Raw genomic sequence first — 14,542 nt, forward strand, 5'->3', positions numbered from 1 at the left:
CACTACACAATACTGGCTCTCAAATGTATTGTGTACTCCAAGTGCATGAAATTTTATCTTTCATGGCAGGCACACGTGTACACAACGGTACAAATAGGAGAATGGGAAACAGGTAAGTGATTGAATGCTGAGTACATTACAGAAATCCAGGAGACAGGTATGTTACATTTGATGGTGCCCTCTGAATTAAAGTAAGATACAGTCAAGAAAGAGTGGGTGTGGTCCATTGCCAAGCAGTAATGAATTGGCAAAGCAAGTTGAATGAACTGGCAAAGAACGCTGAGCAGAGTACATGAACACCTTAATTTCTCTAATGAGCCTAAGCGTAATGTCAATTCTGCATATGGAATCCAACAGACCCTCTTAGTTGTAAAACCCCTTAGCAAGTACACAGAAAAAGAACAAATGCAGTTGACTTGTGTTTTACTTTTATTTGTGAAATTAATATAGTGTTTATTCCCGAGCCATAAGTTTTTGCTTCTTCAGTTTCTTCTGAGATATCTGAAAAATAAGATAAAATCAATGAAAACCTGCCACAAATATTCATGATTACTTAAACTTTCTATTAAAACAACAGTATGTTGAACAGCCATGGTGACTAACTGAAACTTCAACATTCAAGTCAGTCAACCTTTGAATACCAGTTTAGAAGCCAATATCAGGGAAGGGTCAATGCCCTGTAACTTGCCTCTATAGTACTCACTAGAACCCTAGACTTGATGAACCAGCAGAGTTGTTCTTATGTTCATAACCTCCATTACAGAATAAAAAAAAATCTTTTCAACATGGTGAAATTATTTAAGGACTAGAAAGCACAGAAAAGGGTTTTTTTTTAATCTAAGCAAAATTAAATGAGTTATATGACTTCTAACTGAAAAGAACTTGGGTAATCTCTTGCATATCAAAGTTAATTTACCATTTAACTGTCATGAAATATTATACTAAAATGTCTTCACGTAAAAATAAGTGTTCACAAAAATCCCAAGATTTAGTCCACACAACACTGACTTCATCCACCCAGCAAGCAGCTTCGTACCTTCTTCTTTTGAGCAACTTCTTCTTCCGGCTTGGGGACAATCTGCTCTTTCTCTGTGAGGATCATCTCAATGTGGCAGGGGGAACTCATGTAGGGGTTGATGCGACCATGAGCCCTGTAGGTTCGCCTGCGCATTTTAGGAGCTTTGTTGACCTGAATGTGCTCGATTACCAGAGAATCCACATCCAAACCCTGGAAGGAAAAAGATTTAGAACAGCTCTCATTGCAAACAAACCTCACCAACCAAGCAGACCTTCTCAAGCAAAGCCAAAAATTTGGCTTTCCAAAAACCTGACCTGGAAGGTTAAAAGCTCCTACAGAATAGAATGATTAGTTATATTTTCAGCTATCTGCTGTAACAACAGTAGGGCAGAGTTAGACGTACTTTAAAGGGATCCTTCAATAGTCATCACCCAAATGCGCCATTTGCATACTCTACAGGAGGGTCTGCAACCTGCGGCTCTCCAGATGTTCATGGACTACAATTCCCATCAGCCCCTGCCAGCATGGCCCCTGCTGTACAGAAAACTCAGTCTGAATGGCCTCAGATGTCGTTAAAATCCATTCCCTGAACTCTACTTCTATCTCCATCTCAGCCCCTCCACCAAGGTTATAATTGCCCCTTTGCATCTTTCCCCCCACTTAACAGCATTCAGCTTCTGACCTTTAGGGATCCCTACAGGGCTCAGTCTTGATAAATCTTTCCAAACACCTCAGATGATTTTCATGGCTCCCACTACTAACTCTACAGCTAACTCTACAGCAATAGGAATGTAAGTGTGTTTCATGTGTCACTTCAAAGGCACCACAATTCTGCCTTTTCTTTCTTTTCAGCCCCATCATGGTCCAGCTGTCCATTTCTGGGCCTGCTGCTAAACAGCGTCCCTCCTTTATTCTGGTTCTTCACTTTCATCTACAAATGACATACAATGTTGATGTTTGCAAACTGATTTTTCAAAAAATGTCTATCCCACTTTTGCGCCCACTAATTTTTTAACCTAATTTTCCATTGATAGAAATTAATGTAACGGCACCCACCAGATTCTCAATAAAGACTTTTATTTAAAGGGCTGCCTGGTAAACAAGACTGGTGGGCAGACACAAGGATTGCTCCTTGACCCAAACCATTCCCTTTTCATTTGTGCGCACGTCAAATTAGTACTTCGCTTTTACCTTCAGCTCAGCATTGCTTTCAGCATTCTTGAGCATGTGCAGAAGGAACTCGGCGCTCTTCTTTGGCCAGCGTCCCTGTGTCCAGCCCCACTGCTTGGCCTGCAACATGAAAAATGCAATATTGAGTTTCCTTGTAAACAAGAAAACTTACAAGAAGACTGTTTTCAATGGGTTGCTCAGAACTAAAGTTTCTTTTCATGGTTAATCCAAAGGTGTCCTAAGAAAGTCATCATAGCAACCACAAGCACAACACAACTGAAGTGAAAAATCACAGGTGTGTCACATCCAAGCAGCTTCACAGATAAAGTATCTTCTCAAAAACATTTTTATCCTGCATATATGCAGTTCTGATACTACACCCATTACATAAAAAAACCCCAAAAAACACAAAGCCACGCAGTATACTCTTCTTTTCTTGCTCCTGGGATATTTCTGTGCCTGCACATCCATCGAGTTTCTAACACATTGAAAATAATCTGCCACTGAATGAAGTACTCCAGGCACAAGAGTGACAGCAGGCAGGCAAGGGGAGAATTCAGCTGATACCATAAAACAAAACTTTAAGCTGCTTTATCCATATACTACACAAAGAATACATTGTAGTTTCAAATATTCAAATATAGTTTATCTGTAGAAGCTTTTCCTTTGTCCAACTGACAGTCATGCATCTGTCCTCCATCCTTCAAAGACTTTTACACAACTGTACCTGAGCACATCTGCCGACCCCACCATTGTAGCGGCGAAAGGGCACACACTGTTTCTTCAGCGTCACGTCCTTTAAGTACTTGGTGGCTGTCCGAATGTGCATACCCTTTATAGCTTGAGCTGTCTCACGGGTATTCTAAGGGGGAAAAAGGGGGTCAAACGTTTGGCTCTTATCACCTTCTTTCCATTAATTCTTTGAAGAAAAATAAGCTAAGAACCCTCTAGTCCAGTGGTGGCGAACCTATGGCACTCCAGATGTTCATGGACTACAATTCTCATCAGCCTCTGCTGGCAGGGACTGATGGGAATTGTAGTCCATGAACATCTGGAGTGCCATAGGTTCACCACCACAGCTCTAGTCAGTATCTTAGACGTACAAAGCTTGGTAGAATTACCACCCGAGTTTGTACCACAGTCAAAATTTAACCGCAGAGGTAACTGCTCAGAACAAACTGGTGTTTTCATGATAAATCCAAAGGTGTCCTAAGTCGGTCATCATTGCAGTTACACAACCCTTCCCCCAGAAAAAAAAATACAATGATCCCTGACTTGTGTCCAAAATATTCCAGAGCTGTTCAATTTTTATTCTTCATGGGCAGTGACTATAAGAGCTGTTACATAATTCATGCCTCTTCCTGGTTCTGGAATGCTTATGGCAGTAAGTTTTATTACAAACCATGTCAGCACATGGAACTGAGAAAGCTCTCAAATGCAACACAATCTTTTGATAAACCTAGGTTGGCAAGATCTGGGCCTTTCTGAGAATCTACAGCAACGGACAGGCCCGGATTCTATCTTGCTGATCTCTTATGTTTTCTTTTTATTTACTACTCTGGCAAAATTAAAACAGGAAGTTATATTAAGGGGCACTCAGAAGCTGCTCGGTACAGACTAACTTACCTTGCATAATACAATAAACATCAAAGATACAAGATAAATAGAGTTTGGATTTACACCCTGCTTTCCTCAACTGTAAGGAGTCTCAAAGTGGCTTAAGAAGGCCTTCTCTTTTCCTCTTCACAACAGACACCTTGTGAAGGAGGTAAGGATGAGAGTTCTGAGGGAACGGTGGCTAGCCCAACGTCACCCAGAAGGCTTCATGCAGAGGAGTGGGAAATCAAACCTGGTTCACCAGATTAGAGTTCACTGCTATTAATCACTAACCCTACAGTGAAATTTACTTCACTAAGGCTCATTCCGCACATGCAGAATAATGCACTTTCAAACTGTTTTCAGTGCTCTTTAAAGCTGTGTGGAATAGCAAAATCCACTTGCAAACAGTTGTGAAAGTGGTTTGAAAACACATTATTTTGTGTGTGCGGAAGGGGCCCAATATTCTCCAAACTCATTCATCTACATGTTATACAGGTTCTACATACACATTCATCTACAGCAGGGGTAGGGAACCTGCGGCTCTCCAGATGTTCAGGAACTACAATTCCCATCAGCCTCTGTCAGCATGGCCAATTGGTCATGCTGGTAGGGGCTGATGGGAATTGTAGTTCCTGAACATCTGGAGAGCCGCAGGTTCCCTACCCCTGATCTACAGGTTATAAAGTTACTACATGCAATCGAACACGCTACTGAATACACAACACATAGTAAGAAGCATGCTAGCATCCACAATCACGCTTTCAGGAGAAAAAAAATCGGTCAGATTCCACATACCTTGAAGTGGACTCGAAGATTGGAGCCCCTCGACTTGCATGCTGTAAGGGAAAGAAAATGTGCACTGAAACATTACTACATCGTGAATGCAATTGTAAAGAGTAGCCTATATATACATAAAATTATTTGCATTGTAAACAAAGTGGATACTTTAAAGAAAGTTAATCTTTTCTTAAGAATTTCAAGCAAGCGTGTGAGAAAGTTACTTACATTTTGTGGGATTCTCTGGATCGAGCGAGTAGCGGACCATTTTCAGAGCTTAACTAAGAAAAAATGCACAATTCAGATTTGTGATAGAAGGACATCTCCATTCTCTCAATTACCTTGCAGATTATGAAATCATTTAAAGGAAGGCTGCTCAGATATCATAGTATTTTTATGAATTAATCCAAAGGTGTCCTAAGAAAGTCATTATCGCAGCCTGTTTTTAAATCTCGAGATTTTCTGTGCCCCCTAATTCATACATACAGAAAAAGGCAATTAAAGGGATTCAAGTCACCATTTCCTAAAATTTTACTTCACCATTCTAGAGAACAACCCTATATACAGATAGGCCAGTCTAAACCTGTTGATTTCAATGGTATAACTCTGCACTGGGCTGCACACCTAGAATCACAAAAAGGTGATACTGAGAAAGACCATAACCTACCAACAAGGTAGTGTTAAAAACAAAGCAAGCACCCAATGATAACACATGACTATATTGTTTCCAGAGGGTAGCCATGTTAGGTTGTAGCACTTTCGATCACCTCAACACTCTTGGGAGCTGAGCAGGGTCAACCCCATTAGTACTTGCATAAGAGACCACCAAGCAAACCCTGGGTTCCTATACAAAGGTAGGCAATGGCAAACCATCTTGCCTTGAAAACCCTACTGGGTCTGCAGAAGTTATCCGCAACTGGAAGCCATATTCCAGCACCAACAGTATGCAAAATGAAACACTGAGAAATAATGCTGATGGGATATGAAAGTGGGGACCCCCCCCCCCTCCACGCAATTATACCCCACTTATCCACATCATCAAACACACATCCCTTTGCAGGAATCCCTAGTTTGGCCTTTAAGATTTTGCTATCTGCATTCTGCTCGGGCTGACCAGGAAAACGCTTGCACCAGCAGACCTACTTTTAACGCCATTAAGAAAACCATAAAAAGCTTGCTGAACTTGCACTGAAATTTCCCATGATGCTCTCCGCTTTGCGCCCCCCCCCCCAAAAAAAAAAAAGCTGCCACGCTATCCTAATACAGGGACATCTACATCCGGGGATTTCCCGGGTCCCTCTTTACATTAGCGGCCATGTTCGCCGCTTCTGCCCAGGCCTTCTCCCGTCAGTTCGCTTTCCCCCTCCGTCAGCGCCAAAACACCGAAATGCCGCTGCGGTAGGGCGGTTATAGGTCTCGCCTCTCTAGGCAGCAGGATCCCCTGGGTCTCCATCGCAGGATGGCGGCCTTCGGCGGCGGATATCAAGCCAGGCCCCGAGGAACCCCATTCAATTTACCCGAAGACGTCCACTACCGGCCGTGAAAAGGAAGCGCAAAGGATTCTGGGAAGATTTCGTGTGACTTCCGACTCTCGCGAGAGTTCAGGGCAGCGACATCCCAAACCGAAGAGAGAGAGGGAGAGTTGCGCTGATCGGTCAGGGGGCGTGAATAAACTCCGTAACTGAGAATGTCACGAAAAGGCTCCGAGGGGACCGTGTGAAAAATTCTGATTTTAAGTCATTGTTTGTCATAGTACACTTACGGTGCTGTGAATGTACGCTGCCAATATTTAGTAGTTAAAAATACGACTCGTTTAAAACGCATAACATAATACCTCGATCGGTTGATACGTATTAATATCAATATTGATTGATTGATAGATAAATAAATACTAATTTTGTCATCTGCTTCAACTACCAGGTTCCTGAGCCTATAGCAATGCTAATCCGATTTAAACGGGAGGCAGTGTGGTGTAGTGGTTAGAGTTTGCAATTATGGCCTGGAAGACCCAGGTTTGAATTGCCACTCTGCCATGGAAGCTCCAGGTATGGCCTGTAGATCTCCTGGAATTACAACTGAACTCCAAATGATAGATATTAGCCCCCTTGCAGAAAATGGCTGCTATTAGCATTATACCCTTTTCAGGTCCATCACCTCTCTCCTCAGGCTGTGACATGACACGCTCCCCCCCCCCCCCATTTTCCAGGTATTTCCAGAGGTGGGATCCAGCAGGTTCTCACCAGTTCCCGAGAGTGGGTTACTAATTATTTGTGTGTGCCGAGAGGGGTTACTCATTGGGTCCGCTTTTCCGTTAGAAATTCCATTAGGTCCAAAAATCATAGTCCTGTTGTTTCCTATGTGGCTGGTAAGCGAAGGTAGAAAACAGGATAATTCTCCCTGTTGGTCTGGTTTAAAAATGTGTTTTAGAAATATGGTAAAGTTCCTTGTTTAAGGAAAGCATCCTTCTTTTGATTTCTAGAAACAAAATTAAGTATTTGAGTATTAAGTATTTGACAGGCAGTCAATGAGAGGAGAAGTAGTTGTTTCTGTTGGCAGTAGACGATAGGACTTGCTATAACGAGTTTAAATTATGGACAGAACGATACCAGCTTTAAATTAGGAACTTTTTTTTACAGTAAGAGTTTTTTACAGTAACAGAGAAATTATTAATGCCCCGCCCCCAAAATTCCCGGCTATGCCCCTGTCGTGCCCTGCCCCGCCCCGCCCCATTGGCGCTATGCCACTGTTTGAATCCCACCACCATGGGAACCTGTTACTAAAATTTTTGGATCCCACCACTGGGTATTTCCCATTATGGAGTTGGTGACCATATGCCAATCACACGCTTAATTGCTGTGAGGATAAAAATGAAAGGTAGCAGAATATGGTCAGGGACAGCTCTGGGTTGGAAAACACCTTGGGAGGAAGAGGTTGAGGGGAAGGCCAGGAATCAGTTACCGGTATCGGCTGCCCTCATTCAAATGAAAGGTTTTTCCACCAGCCCAGGAGAACTGGAAGAGGGTGCCGAGCGAAATATTGGGGGGCACCACATCGGGGAACCCTGTGCTAGTCTGTCTGAGCCAAGTTTCAGAGAGTAGCTGTTGGTCTGCACTAGAAGACCTAGATTCGAGTCCAGTGACACTAGACCGACAAGATTTTGGGGAGTATGAACTTTCGAGAGTCAAAGTAACTGTTGAAGGTACCTTTGACTCTTGAAAGCTCATACTCCCCAAATCTGACTGATCTCTAAGGTGTCCCTGGAGACAAGTAAGAAAATTATTACTGCTAACATTTCCCACTATAATAATAATTAATGTTTTTGTCAAATCAATTTTGTAAAATTGTTACTTAATATAAATGTTTAAAATGTTATAAATGTTATAAATGTTAAAAAAGGCTAAAAAATACTTAAATGGTGTTAGATATTACTAGACTCTAATGTACAAATTATACTATGTTGTTTATTTATTTGTAGAAAGACCTGTGCATGGCAAATGAATGAATAATTTTTCCTGAAATAATTGCTTCTCCTGAGGAAGATTACAGTGAAAACGTACTTAAAAACGCGCGAGTCGTTTGGGAAGTACTTTCTATATGGAATATAATCATCCTAAAGATATTGAAAAAATGAACTTTCGTTCAGTAGATATTGAAGATATGGATTATATATCTCAAAATGAACTTCTGTTGTTGAAAAAATATTTTACTTGTTTTTCAAAAAACTGGATGTACAATCATTGGATTCAGTAACTGGACAGTTATAATAATATATATAAATACATTTATTGAATATATTGATCCTCCGTCTTCAGTGTGTGACGCGCTGTCTTGTTCCTCTGTCATATACGTTACACACAATTTTGGCTTTTTTGCATTTTTTTGCATGTTTTACCTGGAGCACCATGGACAGGTGCTCTGATATAAGCATTGATCAAACAAACGGCAAAGCACAAGCCTTCAGAAGTTCTAACAGTTCAGTTAGATTTACTGCTAAGATACAATTGATACAACTCTGTAGCAATTAAAAACCTCAGCCACAAGGTGGGGCTGTTGATACGCTTGAAAGTTGCTTCAGCACAATTTTCAGTTTTTGGTGTGTGTAGGTGAAGGGAGTTGGGTTTTGTCTTGCTTTGCTACTAAACTGCAGACTTTTCAGTGCAGACTTTTCAGTCCATGAACAGAACTTAGTTACAGCGTTTACTATACTCTTTCCCCCTTGTTTTACTTTACTTTATTTGAATGTCTACCCCATCCTACCCCAGGAAAGATGAAATGGGTATTTCACTGGAAAATAATTCCCTGATCCTTGCAGGGGTTGGAAGGTATGCATGCTATTTTTAGTTATCTCAAGCAAAAAAACTTGCAGCGCAAGTAAGTCCCAGTATATCCAGTGGTGCTTTTTCCCAGATAAGTGTGCATAGCGTTGTACATAATTAAAGAGCTGAAAGAGCTGAAAGACATCTAGCCCAGATGCCTGTGTTTATTTTTAAAAAATCTACCTTTGCAACCATAGGAGGTTTCTTCAGATTATAAAGTTACTTGATTTCATCTTTAATATTTTTAAGAGTATTTTTATTAGTTGCAATATATAATAAGTGGCATAAATGACATAGAGACGACATTCAAACGATTTAATCTTTAATAGGTTGTTAAGGAATATTCCATTTTCCTTTTATGGGCTCATTTTTGCCCTCACTTTTCAGTTCCTAATTCTTCCCCTCAGCATTTTCAATGTATGCCCCCTGGTTCTAGTATTGTGAGAAAGAGAGAAAAATTTCTCTCTGTTAACATTTTCTACCCCATGCATAATTTTATAGACTTCAGTCATATCCCCCCTCAGACGCCTCCTCTCCAAACTAAAGAGTCCCAAACGCTGCAGCCTCTCCTCATAAGGAAGGTGCTCCAGTCCCTCAATCATCCTCGTTGCCCTTCTCTGCACTTTTTCTATTTCTTCGATGTTCTTTTTGAGATGTGGCGACCGGAACTGAACACAGTACTCCAAGTGCGGTCGCACCATGGCTTTATATAAGGGCATGACAATCTTTGCAGTTTTATCAGTTCCTTTCCTAATTATCCCCAGCATAGAGTTTGCCTTCTTCACAGCTGCCATGCATTGAGTTGACATTGAAAGTGCATTATTCTGCATATACAGAAGGGTCCGAACTCATACCACACCAATGGACCTGCTCAGTGGTGGGATCCAAAAATTTTAGTAACAGGTTCCCTCGCCAGCCCCCCCTCAGCAAAGGGGGCAGAGGCGTACCTAGGCAAACCTGAGCCCTGGGCAAAACCTGAGTTGGATGCCCCCCTCATGGGCAGCCACCCCACCACAACCCCAAAAAATTTTTTTGCACCAGGTCAATTTTAAATCATCCCATTATAGGAAATGCCCCAACTCACAAATCTGAACACAGCAATGGTGAAACACACAGGTTCTTTGATAGAGACTGGTGAGATAAAAGGTACGACAGGCTGAGAATCCATGAATTGCAGTACCTGAAAGGGATTAACCCAGTTCAGGGAGTGACATTATTAGTCGCAATTGGTATATGGAACCTTCACGTTCAAAGGCAGTAGGCCTCTCGGGGAGGCGAGGGCGTGGAGATGGAAAAGCGGACCCAGTTAGTCACCCCCTCTCATGACACACAAATAATTAGTAACCCACTCTCGGGAACTGGTGAGAACCTGCTGGATCCCACCTCTGGACCTGCTCCTTCAATTGCCAGAACAAAGGTCTGTACTGCCAATGTTCTGGTACTGGTTACTGGCAGCAGCCAGCTATGGCACAGCAACCGCTGGGCACTTCGCCCGTATATCTCCACAATATCTCTGATATGCTGGCAGAGTAGCCGGGCAGCTTTCTGGGTGCCCCCCACGCAGGATTGCGCTATAAGCCACAGTGATATCATTGTGACACTGAAAGATAGCATCTCCTCCCCCAAGGTACAATTCAATGGAATTTCTTCTTCGCAAGCCATATTCCCAATGGGGCTGTGTGGGAAAATCTCATGCATGTTGTACTCGGCAAGCTGTACAATGACTGCGACGTGACTATGCCCATCAATCAGAATGACGTGTTGTGTGATAAATCAGAGACATTCACAAAAATTACTATAATAATTAGTCTGGAGATAAGCAGAGTGAACCCTTTCCGTTGTGATCATTTTGAATGGTAACGTCATCATCTCCCCCAAGACACTTTTTAGCTAATAGGACAATCGTAATAATTAAAAAAGAACATATAGGCTCACTGAATGTTCTGGAACCTGCTGACAGGAAAAACAGGTTTCGCCCATCTGCCAACTCTCTTCCACCTCACGCCTCACAACTGGAAGTTGCAAAATATACGTCATTCCCTCAGGAGATTATTTCTGTCAGGGCATCCATTGTGTCGATAGAAAACAGTCCCGTTTCTGAAGCCACTGGGACTTGTCTTGACCCACTTTTCAAGCTTAGCTTGATTATCTACATGATTGCCCACGTTTCCTCCCCACCCCCACCCCCCAGAACCTGGCCAGTAATTTTCTGGTACCTGCGCAAATGCTCCCGGTCTTGTGTGGATTTAAAAAATTTCATCACATGTATGAGAACAATCTGGCACCTGGAAAGATGGATTTTAGGGTGTTGCCTAGATGTAGATAGAAAACCGTCAGGAGGCTGACTGGTCCGTGTAGGAATGAATTAGTGAAGGAATAATGGTCAAGTATACATATACCCACACACCAAAGAAGGTAGAACATGGGAAGAGTCCAGGGGTCTTCAAACTATGGCCCTCCAGATGTTCATCGACTACAATTCCCATGAGCCCTACCACTTGGTCATGCTGGCAGGGGCTGATGGGAACTGTAGTCCATGAACATCTGGAGGGCCATAGTTTGAAGACCCCTGATCTAGTCCAACATCTTGTCTCACACAGTGGCCAACCAATTCATCTAGAGGTCCAACAACAGGTATAGATCCTGAGGACTTCCCTCCAGACATTGAGAAGTTCCCTTTATTGGTCAGGGCTTCTAGCCACTTATAGATCTATCCTCCATGAATCAATCTAATCTCCTTTTACAGTTGCCTGTGCCCGTAGCCATCACTACATCCAAACAAACAAGGTTGTGTTGTAACTTTACACAACTTAGAAGAATTAGGCCGATGCATAAAAGAAGAAATGCTTGCCAGTGGCTACTCTGATATTAATTAATGCCTTAGAACAGCCTTTGTAGAGAGCTATAGAGGTATGGAAAGTAAAGAGAGGTTCTTTATCCCTGAGTACCATTCATTTATATTATTTTGTTCAGTCCTTTCTCGGTGGACTCAGAGCGATGTGATATGGCAGCCAAGAAAGCCAATGCAACTCTGGGATGCATTAATAAGAGTATAGTGTCTAGATCGAGGGAAGTAATTGCACCTCTCTATTCTGCATTGGTCAGACCTCACCTAGAGTACTGTGTTCAGTTAAGTTCAGTTAAGAAGGATAATGACAAGGTGGAACATGTCCAGGGTAGGGCAACCAAAATGGTAAAAGGTCTGGAGTCCATGCCCTACAAAGAGAGACTAAAACCAGGAGTAATGGGTTCAAGGTACAGGAAAAGAGATTCCACCTAAACATTAGGAAGAACTTTCTGATTGTCAGGGCTGTTCGATAGTGGAATTCACTGCCTCGGAGTATGGTGGAGTCTCCTTCTTTGGAGGTTTTTAACCACAGGCTGGATGAAGATATGTCAGGAGTGCTTTGATTGTGTGTTCCTACATGGAAGGAGCCGCATGGCGCAGTGGTTAAGTGCTTGCACTGCCACTTACATTGCTGAAGTTGTTAAAATGGTGCTTGTAAACAACCAGTTGTTATATTATTTGAATCCCATCACTGGAACTGGTTGTTAAATTATTTGAATCCCACCTCCGGGTAGATCCCCACACCCCAATACGATGCTTTTCAAACATGAGCCAACTTTTTGAAGTTGATTGGGAACGTTAAACTGAGGTGCTATTTTAAGAATTCTCACAGAGTGATGCACCCTTTTCAACACAAACCAAAATTCACTCCAGGCATAGATGTAACTTTATTAGCTTCTTTTTCTAGTATGGTTCTTAAGGAGATAAGTTTAACACAGTATCAAAGCTTATTTCGAATTAAGTGTTTATTCAATATTAGTGATACTGGTACGGCAGGGTTAAAGTCCCATCAATGTTGATTGCTGCCTACTTTTTTCCTTGCTAAAGCAATGCTGTGTTGAAAGTCAGAAGAGCGTCTTTTCACACGTTGTTGGGACGCCAGGCCGAGACCGACTTCTCCCTCAACTTGAAAAATCAGGCCGCTCATTCAGCTTTTGGATCCAGTCGATAAAAGATGACTTTTCCACAGCATAGTCAAAAATAGCTCATGTGAGGCATTTTCAGATGAGAACATGGAGAAAAAGTCTTTTAAGAACATAAGAACATAAGAACATAAGAACAAGCCAGCTGGATCAGACCAGAGTCCATCTAGTCCAGCTCTCTGCTACTCGCAGTGGCCCACCAGGTGCCTCTGGGAGCTCACATGCAGGATGTGAAAGCAATGGCCTTCTGCTGCTGCTGCTCCCGAGCACCTGGTCTGTTAAGGCATTTGCAATCTCAAATCAAAGAGGATCAAGATTGGTAGTCATAAATCGACTTCTCCTCCATAAATCTGTCCAAGCCCCTTTTAAAGCTATCCAGGTGAGTGGCCATCACCCCCTCCTGTGGCAGCATATTCCAAACACCAATCAGACGTTGCGTGAAGAAGTGTTCCCTTTTATTAGTCCTAATTCTTCCCCCCAGCCTTTTCAATGAATGCCCCCTGGTTCTAGTATTGTGAGAAAGAGAGAAAAATTTCTCTCTGTCAACATTTTCTACCCCATGCATCATTTTATAGACTTCAATCACACCCCTCCTCAGCCACCTCCTCTCCAAACTAAAGAGCCCCAAATGCTGCAGCCTCTCCTCATAGGGAAGGTGCTCCAGTCCCTCATAACGTTTTAAAAAGCCATGCCGTGCTTTACCTACAAACTGGAGCCTTGGAATCCCCCAATAACGTGTAATTCTGCCTGTGGTGTGCAAAGGAGAAAGGTTGGGATGGGTACCCCAGGGCTTGTGGGAACCATTTTAATGAAAAGAATAACAGTGTCCTGTGGCAGCTTGTAAGCTCACTGGAAGTACAGCTATAACTGCAAGGAGATGGGAATTCAAGATAAAAGAAATGAAAATAAGATCCTTTGTTATGGCATGTTCCTCCTAAGGGGAAGCTGGCAGAAATATCAACGGGTACAGTTTAGGGTGTGTCTATTTCAGGTGGGAGGACCAGACGGTTGCTATTAGGCTGACTAATGGTTGCAAATCACCTGATTTCGGGGAGGTTTAGGTTGCTACTGTGGTGCTGGAGTAGGAGCAGATTATGTTGAGGGAGTCAGAGATGGTGAGAAAACAGGCCCAGATGCTGTGTTATTTTGGTGGCACAACAGCGATAGTTGTTGTGCCACCAAAAGGGAGCAGCAGTGGCGTAGGAGGCGTAAGAGCTCGTGTCTCTAATCTGGAGGAACCGGGTTTGATTCCCCGCTCTGCCGCCTGAGCTGTGCAGGCTGATCTGGGGAATTCAGATTAGCCTGCGCACTCCCACATACGCCGGGTGACCTTGGGGTAGTCACAGCTTCTCGGAGCTCTCTCAGCCCCACCTACCTCACAGGGTGTTTGTTGTGAGGGGGCAAGGGCAAGGAGATTGTCAGCCCCTTTGAGTCTCCAGCAGGAGAGAAAGGGGGCATATAAATCCAAACTCCTCCTCCTCCTCCTCCTCCTCCTCCTCTTCTTCTTCTTCTTCATTTAGAAAATGTTCCACATTTGTAGGTATGACAATACGGAGTCTGAAGCCCCAATGGTCTGAACACAGCATGAAGTACCTTCATATGAAAATGTCTTTAATGCTGACAACCGTATGCTATTCTGCAGGGCCTGTAAGACAGCTGTTTCGCCAGGGGT

General features: G+C 42.8%; 1 protein-coding gene and 3 non-coding genes across 5 annotated transcripts; all 4 read right to left on the reverse strand.

The window, feature by feature from the left end:
• Positions 1-411: 411 nt before the first annotated feature.
• Positions 412-6,184, reverse strand: RPL17 (ribosomal protein L17). Of its 2 annotated transcripts, none has more exons than XM_048504119.1 (7): positions 6,082-6,184; positions 4,793-4,845; positions 4,583-4,623; positions 2,916-3,050; positions 2,210-2,308; positions 1,037-1,228; positions 412-501 (listed from the first exon to the last, which is right to left on the reverse strand). In XM_048504119.1, exons 2-7 carry the CDS (start codon positions 4,830-4,832, stop codon positions 454-456), a joined length of 555 nt encoding a protein of 184 aa, XP_048360076.1. In that variant the 5' UTR covers positions 4,833-4,845; positions 6,082-6,184; the 3' UTR covers positions 412-453. The 2 variants fall into 2 exon arrangements, with proteins under 2 accessions (XP_048360076.1, XP_048360077.1); XM_048504120.1 differs by having other exon boundaries at positions 5,985-6,117.
• LOC125437342 lies at positions 2,381-2,447 on the reverse strand. The gene has a single exon (XR_007245183.1). It is a non-coding gene; the product is annotated as a small nucleolar RNA SNORD58 (small nucleolar RNA).
• LOC125437343 lies at positions 3,352-3,418 on the reverse strand. Its single transcript, XR_007245184.1, has one exon. It is a non-coding gene; the product is annotated as a small nucleolar RNA SNORD58 (small nucleolar RNA).
• LOC125437344 lies at positions 4,936-5,002 on the reverse strand. The gene has a single exon (XR_007245185.1). It is a non-coding gene; the product is annotated as a small nucleolar RNA SNORD58 (small nucleolar RNA).
• Positions 6,185-14,542: the final 8,358 nt, after the last annotated feature.

Source organism: Sphaerodactylus townsendi, linkage group LG07 (assembly GCF_021028975.2).
Source record: "Sphaerodactylus townsendi isolate TG3544 linkage group LG07, MPM_Stown_v2.3, whole genome shotgun sequence".
In the NCBI taxonomy this organism is placed as follows: Eukaryota; Metazoa; Chordata; class Lepidosauria; order Squamata; family Sphaerodactylidae; genus Sphaerodactylus; species Sphaerodactylus townsendi.

Excerpts from the sequence above, each read along its gene's own strand:
- RPL17 (XM_048504119.1), bottom strand. The coding sequence starts at position 4,832 with ATGGTCCGCTACTCGCTCGATCCAGAGAATCCCACAAAAT. Across the intron at positions 2,309-2,915 it reads GGGTCGGCAGATGTGCTCAG|GCCAAGCAGTGGGGCTGGAC; the intron begins GTACAGTTGTGT and ends TTCATGTTGCAG. Across the intron at positions 1,229-2,209 it reads AAAGCAATGCTGAGCTGAAG|GGTTTGGATGTGGATTCTCT; the intron begins GTAAAAGCGAAG and ends TTTTCCTTCCAG.